Source organism: Callithrix jacchus, chromosome 18 (genome assembly GCF_049354715.1).
Source record: "Callithrix jacchus isolate 240 chromosome 18, calJac240_pri, whole genome shotgun sequence".
In the NCBI taxonomy this organism is placed as follows: domain Eukaryota; kingdom Metazoa; phylum Chordata; class Mammalia; order Primates; family Cebidae; genus Callithrix; species Callithrix jacchus.
In genome coordinates, this window is record NC_133519.1 from 39,290,708 (window position 1) to 39,316,122 (window position 25,415).

The 25,415-nt window shown below is 41.6% G+C and overlaps 1 protein-coding gene across 1 annotated transcript in view; it reads right to left on the bottom strand.

Annotated features, from left to right (window-relative positions):
- The window catches only part of STX6 (syntaxin 6), a 45,603-nt gene extending 24,169 nt beyond the window's left edge, over positions 1 to 21,434 (bottom strand). The window contains exons 1-3 of the mRNA XM_002760299.7: positions 21,148 to 21,434; positions 5,596 to 5,765; positions 3,005 to 3,099 (exon numbers count right to left, since the gene is read on the bottom strand). Of these exons, the coding sequence (XP_002760345.1) occupies positions 3,005 to 3,099; positions 5,596 to 5,765; positions 21,148 to 21,182 (300 nt within the window). The 5' untranslated portion in view covers positions 21,183 to 21,434. The remainder of the gene's footprint in view (positions 1 to 3,004; positions 3,100 to 5,595; positions 5,766 to 21,147) is intronic.
- Positions 21,435 to 25,415: the final 3,981 nt, after the last annotated feature.

Sequence of the window (25,415 nt, forward strand, 5' to 3'; positions counted from 1 at the left end):
CTGAAGGCACAAGCAATGGACTTTAATCGAGAAGAAACAGGAGATATATATCTTCAGGTTGAAGCAAAAAAGAGAGAGAAAACCTCAAAATGCATAGAGTATCACTGCCCACGGAAGAGAAAGCATAAGTAGAAAACAATGTTTGAAAGATAGTCAAAATTTTGGAGCAACATTAAATGAAAGCCCACTGATAATAGTAACAGAAGAGCTAACAGAAATTTTACAAATTCCTAATTTGAACTTGATTTTATCTCATTTTTCAAATCTGCTAACTCCCTGATCCCTCTCTGTCAAGCTCCTCCACCCAGAGCCCAGAAATCTCTACATACAAACACTGTTTAGCTCAATGTGGTAATAAGGAATTACACAGGTGTATTTTGTTTTTATTTTTAATCAAGTTAGCACCATTGCTATTTCCTTATATTCTAGAGGACTTTGAACTAGAATTTATTAAAACTGAATCAGCAAAAGCTCAGTTAGGTACTACTAGCCTACCACTGGTAAATACTAACAGCTTCCCCCCAAACAGGTCATAAATTTAAACAAGAATGATTTAAAGCCCTAAAATATTCAGGTGGATCACATAGTTGAGTATGGTTTAGATCTCAACTCTAAAAGGACAGTAATATTTTGAAGTACTGACTTGATTTAGAATACCTCTTATTAGTCTGTTCTCACATTGCTATAAAGAACTGCCCGAAACTGGGTAATTTATAAGGGAAAGAGGTTTAATTTACTCATAGTTTGGCATGGCTAGGGAAGTCTCAGGAAACTTATCATGGCAGGAGAAGCAAGGCACCTTCTTCACAAGGGAGCAGGGAAAAGAGTGACAGAGCAAAGTGAGAAGAGTCCCTTATAGAATCATCAGATCTGATGAGACTCGCTTACTATCATGAGAACAGCATGGGGGAAAATGCCCCCATGATTCATTCAATTACCTTCACCTGGTCTCTCCTTTGACACATGGGCATTATGGGGATTACAATTCAAGATGAGGTTTTGGGTGGGGAAACAGCTAAACCATATCAACCTCTAAGAATGTATTTTAAAAAGCTTTTCAGATATTAGAAAATAAACTTTGGATTCTTCTTTCCATTGTATCACTGAACTTAATTTTCAATATATGGACCTTTGGATTTTAAGTTGCAAACTTCGAAAGTCTACCTTGCAGAAAGAATAAATGTAATGATTAAGGTTAAGGACATATACTTCACTGCAAGACCCCATTAAATATTAATGTCTATGAGTGTCCTTCAAAAAACCAACTACAAAAAAAAAAAGGTTATAAACAATAATTGGGGATTTATTTATCTTATAAAAAATATGTCACCTAACCACAAGGCTTCCTCATCAGAACAGTATTTTGAACTGGCTAGAAATTAAGAGTGTCTAATCCAAACATTCACTGTGGAGGGGGCATCTGAGGTCCAGAAAGGTTTCTTCCTCATTAAAATGTGGGTTTATTTGTAAACAATTTGCCTATTTGTATAGAGAAAGGCAACTAATGAATAAAACAAGAAACAATAATATATAAAGTTCAGTGATAATCTACCATTTGAAATAATTTCAAAAGGAAACCACATGATACAAAGGCTTTGGCAAACGCATACTAAGGTTCCTGCCTGAGATGACTCTTAAAAAGCCATATGTTAGCACTGGTATGATCCCAAGTCTTTTTATTCAAGGAAGCTGCTTTCTAGTACATATGTTAAAGACAGCTGGTTCTCTTACATCTAGTTATGCTAATCAAATGGCTTAGCCATATAGTTTCAAAATATGAAACTTTTTAATGACACAAGAATTGTACTTAAATAATGTTTTTTCTTAGATTCTTTAATAATGGGTATTATTCTAAATAACTTAGGACTAAAGATTTCACTTGGATCAATTTTTTACACTCTGATAGATGCCTGTTTGCTCTGGATAACGCTGGAGTGGCTGTCGAGTAGTTACATATGGAAATGTCAGTAACATGGGCTGCAAGAGTTCCAGAAGGAATTCAGATGGTGGAAGAAGCTGCGATCCAAACCCTGTAAGAGTCACTCTTCAACAATGCAAACTGATTACCAATCAATCAAAAAAACCAAATGGTTTCTACAACAGTAATTGTTTTGTTCATCAAGAAATAGAGTACACTAAGAAATAAAAAGAGAGAAAGATAGCTAGCTTGAAGACACCAGAGGTATTGAAAAGGGTTTAATCATTCAGGATGACACCATTGAAGTACCCTGCCCCAAACCAACAATTACTGTTTCATTTTTGCTCTCAGATATTAGCCTGACAGGCTGGGCATGGCGGCTCATGCCTGTAATCTCAGCACTTTGAGAGGCCGAGGCAGCCGAACTGCTTGAGTTTACGAGTTCGAGACCAGCCTGAGCAACATGTTGAAACCCTGTCTCTACGAAAAATTAGCCTGGTGTGGGGGTGCACGCCTGTAGTCCTAGCTACTTCGGAGGCTGAGGCAGGAAAATCACTTGAGCCTGGGAGGTGGAGACTGCAGTCAGCCGAGACTGTGCCACCACACTTCGGCCTGGGCAATGCAGTGAGACCTCGTGTCAAAAAAAAGAAAGACTAAAAACAGATTTCTTTTTCTTCAGTCATGAATTTTTTTTTTTTTTTTTGGAGAGTGCAGTGACATGATCATAGCTCTTAGCCTCAACCTGATCCTCCCACCTCAGCCTCCTATGTAGTGGAAACTACAGGCGCGCACCACCATGCCCAGCTAATTTTTCTATTTTTTGTAGAGACAGGGTTTTGTCATGTTGCCCAGCCTGGTCTCAAACTCCTGGGCTCAAGTGATCCACCCCACCTCTGCCTCCCAAAGTGCTAGGACTCCAGGTGTTAGCCACCATGCCCACAAAAATTATTTGTGGGGAAACTGGCATTTAATTAATATTTTAAAAGTGATTTGAAAGGTGACCTATTAGTTTACAATTAAGGAAAAGTGTTCTCAGAAGTCTGGCTATTTCTTATACAGACAACACAGTAAGGTCATATTGCTTACCCTGACGACTTGCCGAGTACTTGTAATGAAGGCTTTTCTTATACTCAATTCAGTTGCATCGAGGTTAAATTTTCTAGGATTTGCTTCAACTATGCGTAGGTCAAAAAGTCAAGGTAAAACGATTTCATCATCAAAGTCTGACAACATCCTGTTAAATCACTGCATCTCTCACATGCAAACAAATAAAATCTGGCTCAAACTTTCTGAAAACATAGTCAACCGGACACCAATCATTCTCAAACTTCCTCTGCCCACAGCCATAGGAGGGAGGATCCTTCTGCCCCAAGACAGAGATGACTGGTTAGGAAGCACAGCTCCTGCTGAGGCTTCACTACAAACCCTTGAGGCTATCTGACCACAGCTGAGCTGAGCTCTTCCTGTTTGCTAACACTTGTGTTTATCCTTTTTTAACTCCTGATCACTTTTACTAAGACAACTTTTGCAAATCTTTTTCTCCTACCATTCTAAACCACTTCTCATTATGCCAAGATAGTAACCCTATGTCTTAATCTAGAGATCAGGCCTTTAGAGAAGCTGCCCTCATTCCTTTACCCACTAGCATGGTCCAACGCGCCATGTCAGACACTTGCACAGCTTTCTCTACTTCCCTTGCATAGTCTGCGGCTATCTGTGTTATTATCTGATTACCATCCACCCAAAGTTCTGTGAGGGCTGGCATAGTGTTTATTAATCTAATCTCAGTAACCAACAAAATGCCTGGCACATGGTATACTCAATAAACATTTGCTGGATGAATGATGAGTATCTATTAAAACTTTGTTTTTGTAATCTCACATTTTCTCTAGCTCCCCTAACCTTCTTTCCTTCCCTCCTGTCTCAAGGGAAGAATTATCTCCCTTAACTGTGCTTTTGATCCTGCCCCCTCACACATTTTCCACTAATTTTAGAGAACATACTTGCCTTCGAACAATTTTAAAAGTACCCAGGAACCTCATGAATAACAGAAATTATTTACTCCACATATCAACTGCATACGAACCTGTGCTAACTATAGAGTGATCCTGACAAAAGCTGGCTTCCTTGATGTTTTTATCTCGCTCAGGGAAAAAACAAAACAGAACTCAGAGTATGCAAGTACATATCTTCCATTTAAAGTTTTGGTTAAATGGGATTTCCAGTTGAAAAAAAGCCTATATAATGAAGTTTCTACAGTTCTCTAGTGCATCAGTGGACTTACAGTGGACTGCTAATATATCAAAACAACCAAGTAGCACAACAGATCTGCTTTTACTAAATGCAGTTCCATGGTACAAGATGCCTCTTCAATGGAGAGCAGCACTGTAACATCACTTCTTAAACAGGAAGACAGTCTACAAAAAGATTTTCTTTTGATCTCTAATTACCAATCTATACATTGGCCTCTTTGTATCTCTATATAATAATGACTGCTAACACTATTACAGAAGCTGTGTGCCAGGCACCATTTAAACTCTTTACCTGTATAATCCCAATAATTCTATGAGCTATGTACTCCTGTTATCGTAACTTTCCACTAAAGAGAAAACTGAAGCACAGGAGGTTAAGTGATGAGCCCAAGTCACATGGTAACTGGTTACAATGCTATAATATAATAAATACAAATTTGGTCTCTGCCCCTCATTTCTGGCACATAGCTCCTAAATCCCTTGGAATCTTCAGAGTGATGACTATGTTTTGTATGTTAATGGCATGACTCATGGCTATGTGGTTAGACAGAAACTTTCAGCCCCCTGCTCAAGCCCACCCCAGGGGAAAGGGGCTGAAGGCTGAGTTGATCACCAATTAACGTGATCAATCATGCCTATGTAATGAAGCTTCCACATACACCCAAAAGGACAGTTCAGGAAGCTTCCAGATAGCTGAAGGCGTGGAGGTTCCTGGAGGCACCTGGAGAGAGCCTGGAAGTGCTGCACCTCTTTTCCCATACCTTGCATGCATCTCTTCCATCTGGTCATTCATCTGTATCCTTTGTAATATCTTTTACAATAAATGGATAAACCGAAGGAGACTATTTTCCTGAATTCTGTGGGCTGTTCTTACAAATTAAATTAATTCGATCTACAGAGGGGGGCTGTGGGAACCCCAGTTAATAGCTGGTCAGTTAGGAGCACTGGTCACAACCTGGGGCTTGCAAATGGCATCTGAAGTGGGGGCAGTCTTGTGGGACTGAGCTCTTAACTTGTGGACCTGATATTATTTCCAAGTAAACAGTGTCAGAAATACCACACCAAGTTGAGTGGGAGGGCACAGACTTAAAGAAAAAAAGGTTTTTTTTTTTCCTTTTACAATGGTGGAGCCAGGATTTGAACACCCGCAATCTGACTCCAGGGTCTATAGCATAATCATTACATTATGCTGCCTTTATAAATACATTTACAGTACAGGATTTGACACACACTATACAAGAATTCAGCTACTCTACCTTAACTTACGGGGCAAATACTTTAAACATGTCATGGTATAAGTAAGAGCAACATCAACCAATTATAAAAGAAAACGTTTCATCTACATACTGGAAACAACTAGAGAAAAACTTGTCCATTTGTCTATTTATTTACCCCAAATGGCATGAACACCACAGAAAAGGATATTGATGGTTTCATCAAGGTCCTCTAGATCCCACTCTATGCTTCGGAGGTTGTTTCTCAGCTCGTTGGTGGTCCAGTCGATTTCTTCCCTTGTTGCTGTGGAGGGGTCCTGGAGGAGCTCTGTCCATCTCTGAAACAATCCCTGGGCAGTGTTGACTGCTTTCTGTACCTCTCTGTAATCAAGATGAGGGAAAGGAGAGAAATCACAGACAACATTCCATGAACAAGTTACTGCATGATTTAGGTTAACATTTTTGATCATACACCATCCTCAGCAACCACCATTCCCACAGATGGCTCCACAGACAAATATCAAAGTTCAAAACTTTGATACACAGTCTGAGTATTATGTTCTCAACTGATGCCTGGAATACAACAGCCATTATTTAAGCAGCCACAATATCAAGTTTGTTAGGGAAGGACAAATTTAATTTTTTTCTCCGAACAGACTATACATAAAAGTATAGTGAAACAATCCTACAAATTAACTAAGGGGCAATGAGCATTCCCACATGCTTCCACTTGGTGTGATAGTATTAATAATTTATACTCAGATGAAAAAGTCCTAATATAGCCTTTCTTTTCTTGGCATGGGAGAAAGGAGAATGCTGGAGGGAGGGTTACTCTTATATAGCTAGTTTTATTATAGGTTAAGTATTTTAATCTGAGAAATTCTTAAGCCCAAAATCTCATCAGAAGATTTCCAAACATTATTAGCTTTAAATATGCCTACTTTCCATAATTAGGCAATACCATATAACAGATTTGTGGGGTTTTGTTTTGTTTTGTTTTGCTTTGTTTTTGAGATAGAGTCTTTCTCTTTTGCCCAGATTGGAGTGAAATTCTGTGATCTTGGCTCACTGCAACCTCCCCACCACCCCACCGCCACCACTCTGGGTTCAAGTGACTCTCATGCCTTAGCCTCCCAAGCAGCTGGCATTACAAGTGCCTGCCATCCATGTCTGGCTAATTTTTGTATTTTCAGAAGAGAGGGGATTTCATCATGTTGCCCAGGCTGGTCTTGAACTCTTGACCTCGGTGATCCACCTGCTTCAGCCTCCTGAAGTGCTAGAATTACAGGTATAAGCCACTGCACCCTGCCAGGTTAGTGTTGATCTTGTTTAGAGGAGGAGAGTAGGCCATTAAGTGCTATGATTTAGCATGCTTTTAGATTAGATATAGTCACAAGATTTTAAGAACTTTTACCCCCACCGCTGGGCCAATATCCACCATTTAAAAAATGTTATAATCTAATATTACCCCATATAAAAGCCAAACACGAGTCATTTTATAGTCATATGGTCTCTCATGTACAAAGCTGATAATCCCACTGCTCCCAAACTAAAAGAACTGTTTTGATCCTTCTATGATTTCTTCTGGAACAAAGACCACGAAAACATGTTCTAGCTGATCAGGGTGTTTGCTGTGTACGGCTTTCAGACAGAATTCGCACACATCCTATACCCACTGAAGATTCAAGTACTAGAAAAAAGAAAGCATCAACAAAACTGAAGAAAAGCACCTTACAATATGTAGGTCTATGGCATACTGATGAGAGCTAAGAGGCTGATGTTAAAGAGAGAATACAGCTAGGCTGAGTCAGTCAGCAAGCCATATGGACAGTAAGAAACGACCCATGTCCGTTCACATAGCCTAGTTTATGGCTTAGGCAAGTCACCTCATTGTTCCTTTTATGGCAGCCTTTAGAAGTTCAGTGCTAATGAGAAACCATATTTAAGATAAAAGGGGGAAGAATTAAGTGAGGTACAAATCTACTTTCTTTACCCTTTATGAGATCTGGGCGATTTAGTGAAGAAAGAGCTATGTATCATTCCTTAATGCAAAGTCAGTCATCCTTTGGGATCCTCGGAGGATTGGTTCCAGGACCCCCACAGGATACCAAATCTGCAGATGCTCAAGTCCATATATAAAGTGGCACAGTATACGCATATAACCTACGCACATCTTCCTACATACTTTAAATCTCTAGATTTATAATACCTAATGCAATTTAAATGCTATGTAAATTGCTGTTATACTGTATTGTTTAGGGAATAAGAAAAAAAAAGTCTGTACATGTTCAGTACAGATGCAATCATTCTTTTTTTTCCCTGAATATTTTCAATCCTGAGTTGGCTGAATCCACAGATTTGGAACCCACAGAGATGAAGGTCTGATTGCACTGGTTTATTTGTAAGTACTGAGTAACGTCTATGATAATAGAAGACAGAGTTAAAGAGGTATCTGTGAAGACATCTCATTTTAAAGAATATAAAATTATCGACTCTGTAAAGCAAACATGAATTCCTTTTTAAGAGCTAACAGCATCAAACCAAGAAGCCTTGGGCTAGGGTTTAGGTTTGTTCTGTATCACCAGAACACAATTTGATGCTGGAATTAAATTCTAAGTGGCAACCTATGAACTTTTTTGGTCTCAGGAGACTCCTTTGCACTCTTCAAAATTATTGAAGACCCCAAAGAGCTTAGAGTGATGTGTGCTATATATCTAATGCCATTTACTATATGAGGAATTCAAACAGACATTTAAAGAATATTTGCCGATTTTAAAATGTGAGCTTACATGCTAACAATAATTTTAAAAATTCTAAAACAAAAAAAATGTAGTGAGAAGAATGACATTGTTTTACATTTTTGCAAATCTCTTTAATATATGTGGATTCTCATATCCACTTCTATCATCAGTCTGTGGACACACATTTTGGTAGAAGCCTATGATGAGAATCCAGCCTCATACAGATTTGGAAAAGGGAAGAGAATTTTAATAGTCTTTTCAGACAACTGCAGGTGTTCTTATTGTTAACAAAACTTGACAACTGGCTGTTAAAGGTTAGCTGCAATGTGGATCCTAAGACTGTATTAAAGAACTTTTTTGATTTTCTTATTTTACAATAATAATTTTCTTGTTTTTCTTGGTTTACCACATAAAACGGGAAGGAGTATCTTAGTCATTAGGGAGCTTTGTTTCCCTTACATTACAATCCATTGGTCAATCTTGTACAGACTGAGATTCCATTATCCAAAATGCCTGAGACCAGAAATGTTCGGGATTTTTTCAGATTTAGAATATTTGCATTACACTTACCAGCTGAGCACCCCAATCTGAAAATCCAAAATCCAAAATGCTCCAATGAGCATTTCTTTCAAGCATCTTGTTGGTGCTTAAAAAGTTTCCGGTCGGGCGTGGTGGTTCACGCCTGTAATCCCAGCACTCTGGGAGGCCGAGACGGGGGAATCACCTGAGGTCAGAAGTTTGAGACCAGCCTGACCAATATGAAGGAAACCCCATCTCTACTAAAAATACAAAATTAGCTGGGTGGGTAGCACATGCCTGTAATCCCAGCTACTAGGAAGGATGAAGCAGGAGAATCACTTGAACCCAGGAGTGGGAGGTTGCAGTGAACTGAGATTGCACCACTGCACTCCAGCCTGGGTAACAGACTGTGTTTCAAAAAGATAAAAAGGCAAAAGATTTGACCAGTCACTTCCCCAAAGACAAACATTGACAAATAGCACATGAAAAGATGCCTAATATCATTAATGAAATGCAATTTAAATCTTCAATGAGATACTAGTATATAACATATTTAGAATGTATTAAAATGAAAACGAAACTGACAATACAAAGTGCTGGAAAGGTCGTGGAGTATCTGGAACTCTCATAACTTACAGCCATATGGAAGACAGTTTGGTTGTTTCTTCAACATGTATTTACCATATAACCCAAAAGTCCCATTCCTAAGTGAAAATTTGTGTTCACACAGCCTGCACATTTTTATTGGCTGTTATTCATAACAGCCAAAAATCATAAACAACCCACATGTCCTTCAACTAATGAGTGGATAAACTGTAGTATATATGTATAACAGAATACTATACAGCAATAAAAAGGAACAAACTCCAGCTATGTTCAACAACATAGACAAATCTCAAATGTATTATGCTAAGTAAAAAAAGCTAGATTCAGAAGGCCATGTGCTCTATGATTTCACTGACAAAACATTCTGGAAAAGGCAAAATTATAGAAACAGAAAACAGATCAGGGTTTGCTAGCTGCTGAGTAAGGGGGAAGTAGGCATACAGAGAAACATTCTGGGGAGATGGGTCTGTGCTATATCCTACTTGTGGAAGTGATGATTAGACAACTACACGAATTTGTCAATTTCATACAAGTATATATCAGAAAGGTTGCTTTTTATTGTAGGTAAAGTATAACTTCTAAAAAATGAAGAAAATTATACTTGAGGGTCAAGATTTTATAAAATTAATAATTTTTACTGTTTCATGAAGAATGGTTTTTTTTTTTTTGAGACTGAATCTCACTCCGTCACCCAGGCTGGAGTGCAGTGGCACGATCTCAGCTCACTGCAACCTCTGCCTCCCAGATTCAAATGGTTCTCCTGCCTTGGCCTCCTGAGTAGCTGAAATTACATGTGTGTGCCACTACACTCAGCTAATTTTTGTATTTTTAGTAGAAACAGGGTTTCACCATGTTGGCCAAGCTGGTCCCAAACGTCTAACCTCAAGTGATCCACCCACCTCAGCCTCCCTAAGTGCTAGGATTACAGGCGCCACAGCACCCAGCCTCATGAAGAATATTCTTAAGGAAATATGTCTCTTTTTTCTTTTTTTTTTTAATTGTTAGTACAAGGTAAAGAGGAATACCACAGAAAATATGGCATGGCACCACTGCTTTGATTTTTGCTAAGGCACCAGGAGTTTTATCCATCACAGCTTTGGCACCATCAGTGCAAATGTCAGCACAGGGGAAAAAGGCAGATAATTATCTGAATATTATCATGAAAAGAGTTTTGAGCTGACAGATCCTTCTATGAAAGGATCTTAGTGATCCTTGGGGATCCCTTGTGATCTACAGGCCACGCTTTCAGAACTACAATGTCTTAAGACACTGATAGACTGGAGTCGGGAGTGCGCAGGGGTAAATTCTAGTAGCACTGAGTATGAAGCCAAGAAATTCTTAAGCACCCAAGAAATAAAGCATGTCCTGAGGAAGAAATGAAAAAAAATGGCAGGAATTAGAAAAATGCTACAAAGCAACTGCAGAATAATGCTCAGCACCCCACAGGCCTGACCAGTGACTTGGCTTATTCCACTCTAAAGCTCTTACTTTTAAAGAGGACTCATGTTTCGTTTTCCTTTAGTAACACAGACATAACAAACATAAAGGAGTTGTTATTTTGCATTTTTAAGATGGATGTTTTATGGGATTACAAAGGTGGAAACTGCCAGCAATGGCTCGGATACGGAAAGCCAGAATCTGCAGTATATCAAGGAATCCCATCTTAATAGCAAGCAAAGGGGTCCAAGTGTAAAACCTCCAAACTGTTCTTCCGATATCATTTCAGCTCAGCATCAGCCTGAAAAAGAAGGCATGAACAGGGAATAGAAAAACAATGTTGGTCACAAGTCTTATTTGGAAACCAACCATTAATGGTAACCAGAATTTTCTAAAGCACTTGAGATTTTTAAACAGCTTCAAGAGCCACAAGACACACCTAATAATGTACAAATCTAACTAGGGAGACAACCCTCTCAATTTAGAACCATTTGTAAGTATTTGCAACTCAAAACTGCAGATTACTTGGCATTCCAAGTAAATCAATTCATAAAACAGTAGCATATAATGTCACCTATTTGAGATCTGTGAGGGTTTTTACAAGAGAAGTGCCCATCTACTTGATTTCACATTTCTTTCTCAGGAAAGGCAAAGGATTCTTTCCGTATCAGTTGGCTAGTGAGGCATGACCCACAAATGCCTACCCACCATTGTTGTCTGTTTGCACAGCTAGCCCATGTGAGCACTTCACTCCATGAGGAACACTTCATTCTGAGTAGCACTTCCCGCTGAGTGAGCAGCTACAGCTGCTGACTGCTTAGGCAACAGAGATCCATTTTTGTCTGTGTCCAGAAAGGTGACAATCACAGGTAGTGCTTCTTTACCCTTTATCTTTATATCTGATTTAGCTATTTTCAGGTTTGTCTTCCAACTACATAATGAGAAAAATTGAAGTCTGATACCCAGAACTCTCCATGAGGGGGCAGGTATACCTTGAATTTTCAGAGTTCTTCAGCTTAGCAAACTTCTTGGTAAATAACAATCTGCTCATCCACTGCTTGGAGAATCAAGTCTAGCACATCACTTCAGTGAAAACTTGCTAATGACTTTCCTAGGAATTAGTTTTAGCTGCTGACCCAGAGAAGCCTTTTTCAAATTTTTAAAGGAGAAAGATGGCTATATCGCCACACATCAAGTGAATCTTGCGCTATCCGCCGCACACACTTTCCAAATTAGTCTTGTCTGATACAGGTAGCATTTTGTGGATATCAAGAGCCAGTGCTGACAATACTACGGATGTGGCTTTTCCCCTTGCTGTCTACAAAACAGCCCATCCAAATCATGGGACCTGTCATCTTCTCACGGACTAAACTCCCTACAGACACCAAAATGCTGGCTCTTCACAGCAATTCACCACAATGCCCATAGCTTTCCCAGTAAGTGGCTGTCAAAAATGGAAACACTGCCCACATATTTGAAGAATGTATCTTTTGGGAAAAACAAAATAAAGTCATCCAAGCATCTAGATTCTTCCATTCTTTTTTTTTTTTTTTTAGATGGAGTTTCCTTCTTGTTGCTCAGGCTGGAGTATAATGGTGTGATCTCGGCTCACTGCAACCTCCGCCTCCCAGGTTCAAGCGATTCTCCTGCCTCAGCCTCCCAAGTAGCTGGGATTACAGGCATGCACTGCCATGCCCGGCTAATTTTGTATTTTTAGTAGAGATGGGGTTTCTCCATTTGTCAGGCTGGTTTCAAACTCCCAACCTCAGGTTATTTGCCCACCTCAGCCTCCCAAAGTGCTGACATTATAGGTGTGAGCCACTGCGCCAAGCCAATTCTTCCATTCTTCATAAATAAAAAGTTGATGCTGGCAGAATCAACCTCATTTATTTTGAAGTTAATCTAACGCTGATTCCGTCAATGACAGTTGAGCATCTTCCATACAACCTCCCAATCTGGTACATCAGCAAACTAACCTCTAGGGCTACAAAAAAAATCACAAAGTTTCCTTACTTGGATCTAACCAAGTTTGCCAAGTAAAATGAGAAGAAAGAGTATCTCAGCCATTAGGGAGCTTTGTTTCCCAGTATTTGTCATTCAGTTGTACCAACAAATTGCATATTTGTAGCCACAACCTCCATCATCCTTTTTGTTGTTGTGGCTGAGACGGGGTCTCACTCTGTCACCCAGGCTGGAGTGTAGCGGTGCAATCACGGCTCATTGTAATCTCAAACTCCTGGGCTCAAAGGATTCTCCCATCTCAGCCTCCCAAGTCATTAAGACTACAGGTGCATACCACCATGCCCAGCTAATTTTTTTTTTATTTATTGTAGAGACAGGGTCTCACTGTTGCCCAGGCTGATCTCAAACTCCTGGCCTCAAGTGATTCTCCTGCCTTGGCCTCCCCCTTCATCCTTTTGATTTTTCCTTTCTTCTTTGCCCATGCTGGCAGACTCTGAATTGGCATCTGTATCCAGTTAAACAATGACCCCAAAATTTAGTGGTGTAAAACAACCATTTATTATGTCATGGAGTCTGTAGATCAGGAATTGGACATAGCAGAGCTGACTTGTCCCTGTTCCATAATGTCAAGGACCTCAGCTGAGAAGATTAAACAGGCTGGGGCTGTAATGGCATCACATCTCTCTATCTCCCTTCATGCATGCTCTAACCGAGCGGCTTCAATGTAACTGGACTTCTTATATGTTAGCTCAGGGCAGTCTACACTTGTGTCCCAAGATGAAAGATGCAGACGGAAGGTATACTGGTTATCTTTTAGGACTTAAGCTTCAGGAGTCAAGCAGTGTACTTGTGCTTCAATCTGTTAGTCAAAGCAGTTTATAAAGGTCTGCCCAGGTTCAAAGGAAGGGAATACAAACTCCAGTCTGAGACAAGAATGCCAGCTTCACCATTTAAGAAAAGCAAACAGGACAGAACATTTATTGGTGTAGCCGTTGTTGGAAAAACACAATCTACCACAACTCCTGTATCTGGGATAGCATTCACTCTGCAAGTCTCTTTCCTGAGGGATCCCCAGGTCATCAATACTGTAAAAGAAGCTAGTCAAGGTAGAAAGTTTCCAGTCTAGTAAGGAAACGTGAAAAACTCAGGTTGAGCAAGCCTCTGCAACCACATCAGGCTCCTCACTCTTCTCCAACTGGTTCCTGCCCCATACCCCACAAACCTGGTAGCACCACCAATCTCTCGGGAAAGAGAGGAGTTCTTTTTATTGCTTGACTTCCACATTCACATCGTTTGTATTTAAAAGGAAGCACACACCCTTCACTTGACTTTACTGCCATTTCCAAATTCAACCACACTGTGACATCTTTCCTAATTACTCTTGTGAGAAAAAAACAGTCTTTACTCAGTTACCTACAATTATATACAGTTTTGACCCTAACTTGCTGCTGCTTCCACAACTCCAGGTTGAAGTCAGGTGTCCTCATTTTTGGTGGACTTGACACTACGGCCCAGTACATCTATTTTCTTAAAACTCTCACTTCCTTTGTCTCTGTGACATTGTGCTGTTCTAGTTTTTTACCAGTTTTCTCCTTGTCTTCCTCCGCTGGATCCCAATGTTTCTCAGCACTCGTTTTGCAGCCTCTACGTGCTCATCAGCATTCACAAGTTCAAAGCACCCCTCTTAAGCTGATGACTCCCCCAACTACACTCCCAACCCTAACCACTCAGCTAGGCTTAATTTCTGTATTTTTAGCTGCCTATAGGATCACTCCATTTGCCTAAAACCAAACTAATCATATCCTCCCCACAGAACATAACATATTCAAAACAAACAGAAAAGAAAAGGCTGCTTCCCTTTCTAACTTCCTCATTCCAGCTAATAGTGCCACCATTTTCCAGGTTTCAACACTTGTCTAGACGAGTGTCATTTCTGACCCCTCCTCCTACTTCTCACCTTGCACAACCTCTACTTAAATCCAATCACTGAATTTTTAGATCTGGAAGGAACTTTCAAGATAATCTAGTTTGTGCTCATTAAACAAATGAGACCTTGGAGCTCAGACATCTTGGCTGCTTGCCTCGAGTTCATCCAACCCTGATTATGAGACACTCTCTATTACCAAGACTTATTTAACTACATTTTTGCAAAGCTTCTACACAAACCTATTTTCTTTGTAGAATAGAAGATCTGGGTTTGAACCCATAAAAGCTGACTATAAAAGCAAGTGAAGAGCAACTGCTAGTTTAAAAACTGCCTCCTGGTTTAGAATTTATGCTAGGAATCAGATTAAATTAAAACTCCTCAGGCAGGTATTCAAACCCCCTCCCACTCCTCCTCCTAACCCTAACTGGCTGACTTTAACATCAAGCCTAGTTTCTCACTAAAACAAATTCCGTTTCAGTTGGCAGGTCTTCTTCCCATCTTTATCTTTCTCAGTCCTGGTTCTAGACTTCTGCTGAGCTGTTTCCCCAGCCTGGAAGAGCCTTACACCTCAGTAGATAACTTCTTTTAGGGCCCAGATTGACCAGCATTCCCAGTATGGGTCCTCCTTCTTTTTTCAATCTCCACAGCATCTAAACTCTACTGCAAAATCTTACACACACAATATCTTTCACATATCTGCGCAGTGTTTTCGAAACCAGGTGACAATTTAAGGAGCTAAATAATATTAGGCACTCAATAAATTTATAATAAAGGCTTGCAAAGTTGTTTTTACAATAAAACACTGGATTCTGCCTTTTAGAAAGTATTAAATGAGATATGATTTACATTCAATTTTACTGGGCCAAAATTACTCGACAAACAAGGGTTATTTTTTTCATAGTGACTATACCAATAAACAGTTTTTCAACACCTTGATACCCTCAAGGAGCTCATAACCTAGTGTTAATAAAGCTAAATATACAGACAAAGGTTAAAGAATACAACATAATGTGTACGACCACAATCATCTGCTTACTTATGTCACTATTTCAACTCTGATCCACAGCCAAAAACCTGAAATAAAACTATCCTCATCAGACACACAAAATCTCCAAAGCAACAAAATAGCAAAGAGCTATGACATTCGTGCCTTTTATACATAGGAAAGACTCACTTATACTCTATCTCAACATGCTCAGTTACATGGTTTTCTTAAGGGGTCTGTTTGATTAGAAGTTGCAAATTCTAAAAGGAACCTAATTCTAAAAGCTTGTCAATAAGGGAGGAAAAAACTACAGAACTAAACAGTCAATATGGGTTCTCACTCAACAAACTGAGTAAGTCCCTACTGAACACCAAGACTACAAGATTTAAATATATTTTCACGCAGTAGATTAGTAGAGATTTTTAAAAATAAAAATCCCAGTACTGGAATCAGGGGAAATGGGTCCCTAAAACACTCAGGGGGGCACGGGAGAACATTCTGGAGAACAATTTGGTAGTATGCATCAAACTCTTTGTTGTGCATGTCCTTTGAATTAGCAATTATGCTCCAGGAATACAGGCTATGAAAATCAGAAGCAGCAATACAGACCTATGACAAGTAGGCTTATCCGTTAATTATAGTATGATTATAAATGTAATATAATTTATCTTCCAGGATGGACATTTATATAACAAAATACAATGTACTCATTAAAAGCTGCCACCTAGAAGTTTGAAGGATATAAAGAAATACAGAGGAAAAGTCATCAAATAAGACAGGCGGAGTGGCTCACATCTATAATCTGAACACTTTGGGAAGCCAAGGTGGGCAGATCACCTGGGGTCAAAAGTTCGAGATCCACCTAGCCAACAGGGTGAAACCCCAACTCCACTAAAAATACAAAATTAGCCAGGTGTAGTAGCGCACGCCTAGTCTCAGCTACTCAGGAGGATGAGGCAAGAACTGCAACCTCCACCTTCCCGAATCGCTTGAACACCGGAGGAGGAGGTTGCAGCGAGCAGAGATCATGCCATTGCACTGCAGCCTGGGCAACAGTGACACTTTGTGTCAAAAAAAAAAGAGAGAAAGTCATAAAACCACATATAGAGTATAATCTCAATTTTTAAAATGCTCACATTATACATATGTATGTATTTATAATAAATATATAAATCCTGGCCTTTCCACTTACAAGCTTATGAACTTGAAGTTTTCTATTCTCTACATTTCATTTTCTTATTGTGAAATGATGATAATAATAGTACCTACTTCATAAGGATAAAAGAGCAATCCCTGTTCTGGGATTCTATTCTGAACAAGACATTGATGATATTAAAACCTCCCAACCGTAGCCTCAAACACTCAAGCCACTAATCACTGCATGTTTATTTAAAACAGCTTTCTAACTGGTCTCCTTCTTCATCTTTCCTCACACTGATGCATCCAACACTACTACCAAATTAATATTCCTAAAATCCTCATTTCATGTCACTTCCCTGCTTTAAAAATCAGTAATGGCCACAAGATGAAATTCTCCTTAGCCCAACATGACTTGACCCTATTTTACCTGCACTGGGAAGTATTAACAGTAGCTGTGAAATCAGGTTGTTCTAATTTGAATTCTGGGTACACCACTTATTAGCTGTGTGACCCTGGGCAAGTAAGTTAACCCCTCTATACTTCCTCAGCTTCTCATCTCTAAAATGTGGCTAGTGTTCATCATATGGCTGTCTTTTTATAGAGTGAAAATTCATATAAAGTGCTAAGTAAGCCTGGCAATGGAGATGCATCCTTTAAATGTAAGCTGTTACTACTACTTCCCTGATCTGCCTACTCCACCTGAGCTGCTCTTCTAGATCACTGCTAACACACAATGCCCAACTGAGGCCTTTTGCTGGTGGTGTTCCCACCCGTGAAGGACCATTCCATCACAATCACCACCACCAAAAAAGAGTTTGTGTTCAACATTTACACTATATATTCAAGGTGGAGGCTGGTAAGACAAAAAAACCAACAGTCCCAACGCTCAGAGCTCATAGTCTAATAATGGAAGAAAGACAGAGGAAGAGATCCAGTAATTATGGGCGCCAAAGGAAGCACTTCCTGGAGGCAAGAGAGATGTTCACACTGACTCCAGAAAGCTGTGTGTGTTAATCAGGCAGTGTGAGTGCATGCAGAGTAAGAGCATCCAGTAGAGCAGTCACAGTCACTGTATTGAGTCTGGCACTGCTGGAGCACTAACGCTAAGAGAGGGTAGAGGCTAGATCAGGGAGGTCAGGAAGTGCTGGCACTTTATCCTGCAGGCCAGCATCAGCCACTGAATAATATTAAGTACGGTACACCTGCCTGGGGCTCTAGAAAGAGTACACTGTGCTGTCCAATACAGAAGCCACATACAACGACTGGAAATGTTGCTAGTGTGACAGAAGTTAATTAATGTAAACTTGATAACTGATACGCAATTCAGTTACCAAAAAACCTTTATGTATGTTTGGAACAATTAAGAGTATGTGAATTGTCCTGACACGGTGACTCACACCTGTAATTCCAGAACTTTGGGAGGCTGAGGCAGCAGATCACTTGAGGCCAGGAGTTCAAGATCAGGCTGGCTATCAAGGCAAAACCCTCTCTCTACTAAAAATACAAAAATTAGTCAGGCGAGGTGGCACACATCTGCAGTTCCAGCTACTCAGGAGGCTGAGACATAAGAATCGCTTTAACCTGGGAGGCAGAGGTTGCAGAGATTGCACCACTACACTCCAGTTTGGGCAACAGAACAAAACTGTCTCAAAAAAAAAAAAGTATGTGAATTCATTTTTCAACTGTAAGTTTAATGAACTTTAAATACAGATCAATTATTTCTGATGAAAATTTAATGTCCAAATTCAAATGTGCACTAAGTGTAAAATATGCATTAGATCTAGAAGCCTTAGACCAAAAGTAAACTATTTCATCAATAATCTTTACATTAATCACATGTTGACTATTTTGAATGTATTAGCGATTATGTTAAAATTAACTTTATCTGTTCCTTTTTACTTTACTATGGCTACTAGAAAATGTAAAATGATGTAAGTGACTGGCATTATACTTCTATTGGACAGCATTGATCCAATAGTTCCAAGGACAGCTAAAAGAGGAAATAAGATCAGAAGCAGGAAGACCAACTAGAAGATTCTTTGATAAGCATCCAGATAAGAGGGACAGGCCTGATTATCTACAAAACCTAATTCAAGATATACTACCGCCTCCAAAAGCTTTTCTAATCCTAACCATTCTCAAGGAATTGCCTTTCACTGAACTCCTGGGGCACTTATCATCTGTAGCATTCACTTCAACACTTAATCATTTGCCATCTGTTATTTCTATTTAATTTTGGGATAATTTCTCAGATTAGACTAGAAGCTCCTAGGTTATGGGCCATAATTTAGGCACCTTTAATTTTTCCATACTGTGCAATGCATTTTTGATACTTTTAATAAATGCAGGTGCATGACTCCCCAAAAATGTGGAGACACCTTCACGGGTGACTTTACCTTTCCACAGCAGAAGGTCCTGAGAATCTCTTTTCCTTCAGGAACCTTAAAGACAGGAGCTAAAATGATGTAAAAATCAATCCAAACTCCAAGCCAATGTTCCTATAAAGTAGTGATATTTAATCAGCGGCAAGCATTAGTAGACTGTATTGGATATTATCAAGAAAAAAAATGCCAAGATGGCAGAACAATTTTGGTTTTTGACAAATTCCACGAAAAGTCAAAACAAATTTCTGATCATCTCTGATCTCCATTGCCAGAGATAACCTTTGCCAACCTAAGCATTAAGAACTTTCATTCAAGGCCGGGCGCAGTGGCTCACGCCTATCAGTAATCGCAGCACTTTGGGAGGCCGAGGCGGGTGGATCACCTGAGGACAGGAGTTTTAGACCAACCTGACCAACACGGAGAAACCCCGTCTCTACCAAAAACACAAAATTAGTCTCTACTAAAAATACAAAATTAGCCGGGCATGGTGGTGCATGCCTACTACTGGGGCTGGAGGGGGGCGGTGAGGGAGGCTGAGGCAGGAGAATCACTTGAACTCGGGAGGCGGAGGTTGTAGTGAGCCGAGATCGCGCCATTGCACTCCAGCCTGAGCAAAACTCCATCTCAAAACAGCAACAACTTTCATTCAAAGGAAAAACACACATCTATTTTAAAAATTAACCCCTAACTCAATCCTTCTAATAAATACCACATTTTCCAGGTAGGGAGCCACGTATTACCAGTAAATCTACAACTCAGCATTTTCCCATCTAAATTAGGTGAAGGAAAATCTTTTCAGGGAAATGTAGTATAAGTGGAAAAAAATATGTACATATATATACACACACACACACACTCTTCAAGAATGTCACCAAAAAAAAAAAAAGTAGTATAAGTGTATTTTACTGCATCAATAAAGTATTTCACCTAAAGTACCATTTAAATTTTCTAGAACACTCGAATGTAACAATAGCCAGCTTGTACTACTGCAGAAACAGGAAGACAGCAGCAACTAGTTGGAAGCAAGGAACATTCTATGGTGCTCAGTACTGATCTGGGAACTTTGCAGTTTTCAGATTTTTCACGTTTGACATTTAAAACAGAAAATTGACACGTTTCTAATAAGAAACAAAGTCACATCAGAATTGATCTTCTCGCATTTGTTTAATGGCTCCAAAGTGCAATTGAAGTTTCTATCTCCAAAGAAACAATCGAGCAATCAAAGACGGAGTTAGGGCAGCTTACAAGGGAACAGAAGGCAGTTCTATTCTAAAAGGCAGAAGAAATGAGAGAAACCTGTCAAACAGCCTGGATGAAATCAAGGAGTTAACAAGCAACACTCATTTCCTTTAGCACTGTGAGAAAATTCCGGTTGCTAATAGAAAGTTGAGGAAAGTTTGGTTTGGCTCGTTTCATTTTGTTTTCCTTCCAAATCATCACTGAGTATGAACGACTGCTTTCCTCTCCTCACTTTACTCAGTAAAAACTCCCCCATTGAATTGTCTTCCGGTGCCCTGCTCCCCCGCCTCCCTCCCTGCAAACGTGCTCAGACGCCTCTGGGCTTGTTGTGGTTTAGCCAGTCTGCGGGCCAGCGCTCCAAACTCAATGGACAATGGAGCTCACTCCCGTCAAGGCGAACTACAAAGCTCAGGAGGGCCATTTCCCTTTTCCTGCCCAGATGCTGTTTTCGCTCCTTCCAAGCAAGGTCTCATGCTCGACTGGAGAGCCACTGTGAGCCAGGACCCTCCGGTCTCTCTCACCACCTGCAGAGCTGCTGAGCCCCTGCACCCCCCTCCCCAAATAAGTTGAACCCCAGCGCACAGGCCAAAAAGGCCCCACCACCACCAGGAGCTTGGCTGGGGACAGCGGCTTCACGGTCCAGGTAGGGATGGAGGGGACGTCTCTGGACTCTTTGGTCACGGCCCTCGAGGCTAAGCCGTCTCCACTGTCCCCTCCCCAGCTTCAACTTGTCTCCCCTCCCCCTATTGCAAGAAGACCGGGGAGGTGCGGGCAGGCAGCACCGCCACCTTTTTCTCCGGTGGAACCCTCGGCCGACACTCACCCTTTCACCACAAAGAAGGGGTCCTCCATGGACATGGCGTCCCGGCCCCGGCCGCCTCCACCTCCTCGGCGCACAGTGCACCCGTGCCTCCCGGCCTCCTTCCGCCCACCGCGCCTGTTCCCGCAGCTGCCCGCGTCTTAGCCTGGAGAACGCCGAGCCGCGGGCAGTCGCGCAGGCCAGGTGCACGGGACCGCCGCGGGTCCAGCACTCGCTCACCACCACCGGCCGAATACAGGACTCTAGAGCCGGCCCCAGCGGCAGCCTCGCGTCCCGGCTCCTCCCGGCGCGTCGGAGGGCCTGACCCAACCCCCGGGAACCTCGGCCGCAGCCAATCACGAACATCGCCTGAAGCACGACTTCCGCACCCAGTCACGTGACGAGGGCCTGCTCCGCCCCCCTCGTGGGCGGGGCCTGGGCATGCGTCACACGGCCCTGGAGGCGGAGCCCTGAGGCCGTGGAGGTGGGAGGCCTTCTACCGCCCTCCCCTCACACTTGAGGGTGAGGAGCGGCTTCTTCCCTCAGAGGCAGGCAGTCGGCTTTTCAGGATAAGCTGCAGTTGCACCTGATTTGCAAAATCCTCTTACCTTTCCTCTACTTTTAATACCTGATTTTGACAGTATGCAATTTATATCTCTATCTGGCCCTAGACTTACAGTGAAGCATGGTATCTAATTATGATGTTACACAGATCCTTTAAGTCTTAACTTTGTGTTGGACAGTGTGCTAAAGGTTGTATATGCATCATTTCAGTATCCTTTGGGGGGCAGGCTCTCTTTCTATCACCCAGGCTGGATTGCAGTGGCACAATCACAGCTCACTGCAGCCTCGACCTCCTGAGCTAAAGTGATCCTCTAACCTCAGCCTCCTGAGTAGCTGGGACTACAAGTGAGCACCACCACACCTGGCCAATTTTTAAATTTTTTGTAGAGATGTGGCCCTAAGTATATTGCCTGGGCTGGCCTCAAACTCCCAAACTCACATGATCCTCCTGACTCTGCTTCCCAAAGTGGTGGGATTACCACACCCATCCATTTTCCCCATTTTGTAGATGAGAAAATAAGTTCAGAGAGGCTTCAAGACTTCCTGTAGTCACACAGCTTGGACAGGGCAGAACTGCAGATTCTTTGCACTTTCCACCAGATGGGGTGTACCTTCTGTTGCTGTATATTCTGCAAATAACCATGTAAAGTAATTTTTCATACAGCATATGGCGTTTCCCAGGAGAGAGCACCTTCAAGGAATAAAGAAGGGGCCAGGTATGACAACTTCATCTCACTGTGGTTCAAGAACAATTCCAGAAAACATTTTGGCCAGAACAATTAACCAACTCAGGCTAGATATGCTGTGGAGTTTGTGGATGGGGATGTGGACTTTGACTGCTGAAAATCATTGGGCATTTACTGTGTGTGTGTCAGGCAGGGTGTTAAATGTTATCTCAGTTGCTCTTACAATGCTATAACTACTGCTATCATCCTCATTTTATGAATGAGAAATCTGAGACCCTGGGAGGTTAGGTGACTTGCCCAAAGTCACCAGTCTCTGGAGATGGCACAGTCCTTGGAGAAACACAAACCTTGGCTCTATCATGCAGTTCCTCAGCTACAAAACATAAATAATAATAGCTAGTTCATGGATTGTTATGATAGTTAAATAAAAATGCATGTAGCTGGGTGCAATGGCCCACGCCTGTAATCCCAGCACTTTGAGAGGCCAAGGCGGGAGGATCGTGAGGTTAGGAGATTGAGACCATCCTGGCTAACACAGTGAAACCCATCTCTACCAAAAATACAAAAAATTAGCTGGGCATGGTGGCACATGCCTATAATCCCAGCTACTTGGGAGGCTGAGGCAGGATAATTGTTGGAACCTGGGAGGCAGAGGTTGCAGTGAGTCGAGATCATGCCACTGCACTCCAACCTGGGCAACAGAGTGAGACTCCTTCTCAAAAAAAAAAAAAAAAAATGCGTGTAAACCATAAGATCCCAAAGGACTGAACTGCTGAAGTTAGGAAAACCAGTAGGACGCTGCTAAGGTCATCTGGCCTGAAGGGATGAGGGCCAGACCAGGATGACAGCAATTGAGAACAGAGAGGAAGGAGTGAATCTGACAGAAGTTTCAAAAGGAAAATAAAATTAAACACCTAGACATGACGGGGGGCTGAATGGGTTTCGGTAGGGGAGAGAAGAGAGAGGTAAAAACCAAAATTCCTGAAAGAGCGAATGGTGGAAGGCAGATGCAGGGAAAGGAAGCTATTGGGAGGGAACTGATTAATTTACTTAGGAAGGTGAAAACAGGTCATCGTTCATTCATTCAACAAACACATGTAAATTGAAGGGCAGGTGAGCAGGTGCTGAAGAGCCATACTTGGACCCCAATTGCTTGAGTTTAAATCTCAGTTCTGCTACTTCCTGACAGCTGCATCTCAGGCAAGCTGCTTAATCTCTCACTATCCTCAACTGTGAAATAGACACTGTAATAACAGCTTCCTCATAGAGTGCCATGAGGTGATGTGTGAAAAACGGTGCCTGACACATGTTGTGCTCCTACTGTGTGCTAAGCACTGAAGACACAGGCATGAACAAGGCTTGGTTCTTGCCTTCAAGGAACTGTCAGACTGGTGGGAGAGTTAGGCTGGTAGGAGAGATGCACGGTGAGAGAAGGGCACAGGTTGCCATAGAAACACGGCGACGAGATAGCAGTATATTTTTGTGTTTTCAGGGCTGGGGTGGGGGATTCCTGAGCAATGACTAGAAGCAGCCAGGAGAAAGGGAGTTACTGGAGTGGAAGGAACAGGATAGGGCCAGCAGGAGCTAAGCCTGCAGGTGAGGAGGGTCAGATTATCGGGGCCCTTGTTTGTGATGTTCAGAATAGTGGACACTTCCTATGGACAGTTCCCCATAGGGACTGAGGGAATTGACAGGGTCAGATTGGCCTTTGAGACAGATGCTTCAGTGGCTGAGAGGTTATGGTCCAGAGGAGGGGTGAGGGTATCCTGAGCTGGGCTCCTGACAACTAAGTTGGAGAAGAGTGATGCATTTGAGACACACTTTAGAGGCAAAATTAGTAGCCTTGGTGACTGATCGGTTCAGGGTATGGGGGAATTGATGAAAGAAGAGGAAGGCTTTTGGGATTCTGGAGTTACAAGCGGGTAGTGTTGGTTCCAGTCATCAAGAAAGAGAACACAGAGGAGATTTGATTTAGGACGAAGGTAAATTAGCGTTAGCATGTCGGTTGTCCCCACCAAACTATAAACTCCTGGAGGGATGGGATACTACAGTAATGTTATTACCACCTAAGTGCCTGGCATGGCCTCTTATTATGTGTTCTATGAATTTCTTAATTGGAAAGAGAGGTCATAGTCTTATAAGTAGTAATAGAGGATGGAGGACAGGAACTTGGGAAATTCCCGTAATTGGGGGTTTAGAAAAAGCACTGACAATGGAGATAGTGGAATGTTGAGATATAAAATGTGTGTCTGTGTGTGTGTGTGTGTGTGTGTGTGTGTGCGCGCGCGCGTGCGTGTGTGTAGGTGTTCCTTTCCTTAATGCGTCACCCTCCTTCACCTTTTCTCAAACTTGACCTTGGCCTCCACTGCCCCCAAGGAAAGGGAAGCTGTGGCTAAAATGCAAGGAGAAACAAAGGAAGTTATTTCTTTCTTCTTTTTTTTTTTTTTTCATTTAATAGGACCCACGTCCTGGCATAAACAATAGCTTAGAAAGAATACTCAGCAAAAATCCATCTCTTCCCATACCCCCATCCCTTTCCCACCCCCCCATCCAAAGGAAAAATTTAAATTGCTCAGGGAGTGAAAAATCAAAACAGTGGTTGTCTTGGGGGAGAGAGTTTGACTGGGAAGGGAAACTTGCTGTGGTATTAGAAATGCTCTGTATCTTGATGGAATGTGTGTTACATCAGAGTACCATTTGTCACAACTTCTCAAACCAAAACTCTTAACTTCTGTTCGTCTTTCTAGGGGAAGTTGACATGCCAACTCGGAGCTTTCTGTAGAGTTATGAGCAGGCAGCCAGGAGAACCTCTGGTTCCTGAATGAGTCTCCAAAGTTAGGACGTGCGTGAGGAAGGGAGCACACTGGGTCCTGAAGTACATCTTCTGCAGAAATAAAGAGATGGCAAGGCAGAGAACAAGGCACAGGCAGCCAAATGAGCCGAGGATCAGAAAGGAGCAAACCATATCTCATCGCTGGGGATGCCAGGATAGACCTGAGAGGGATTGCAGTGGGTAGCTACCCCTGTCCCTAGAAGCTGACA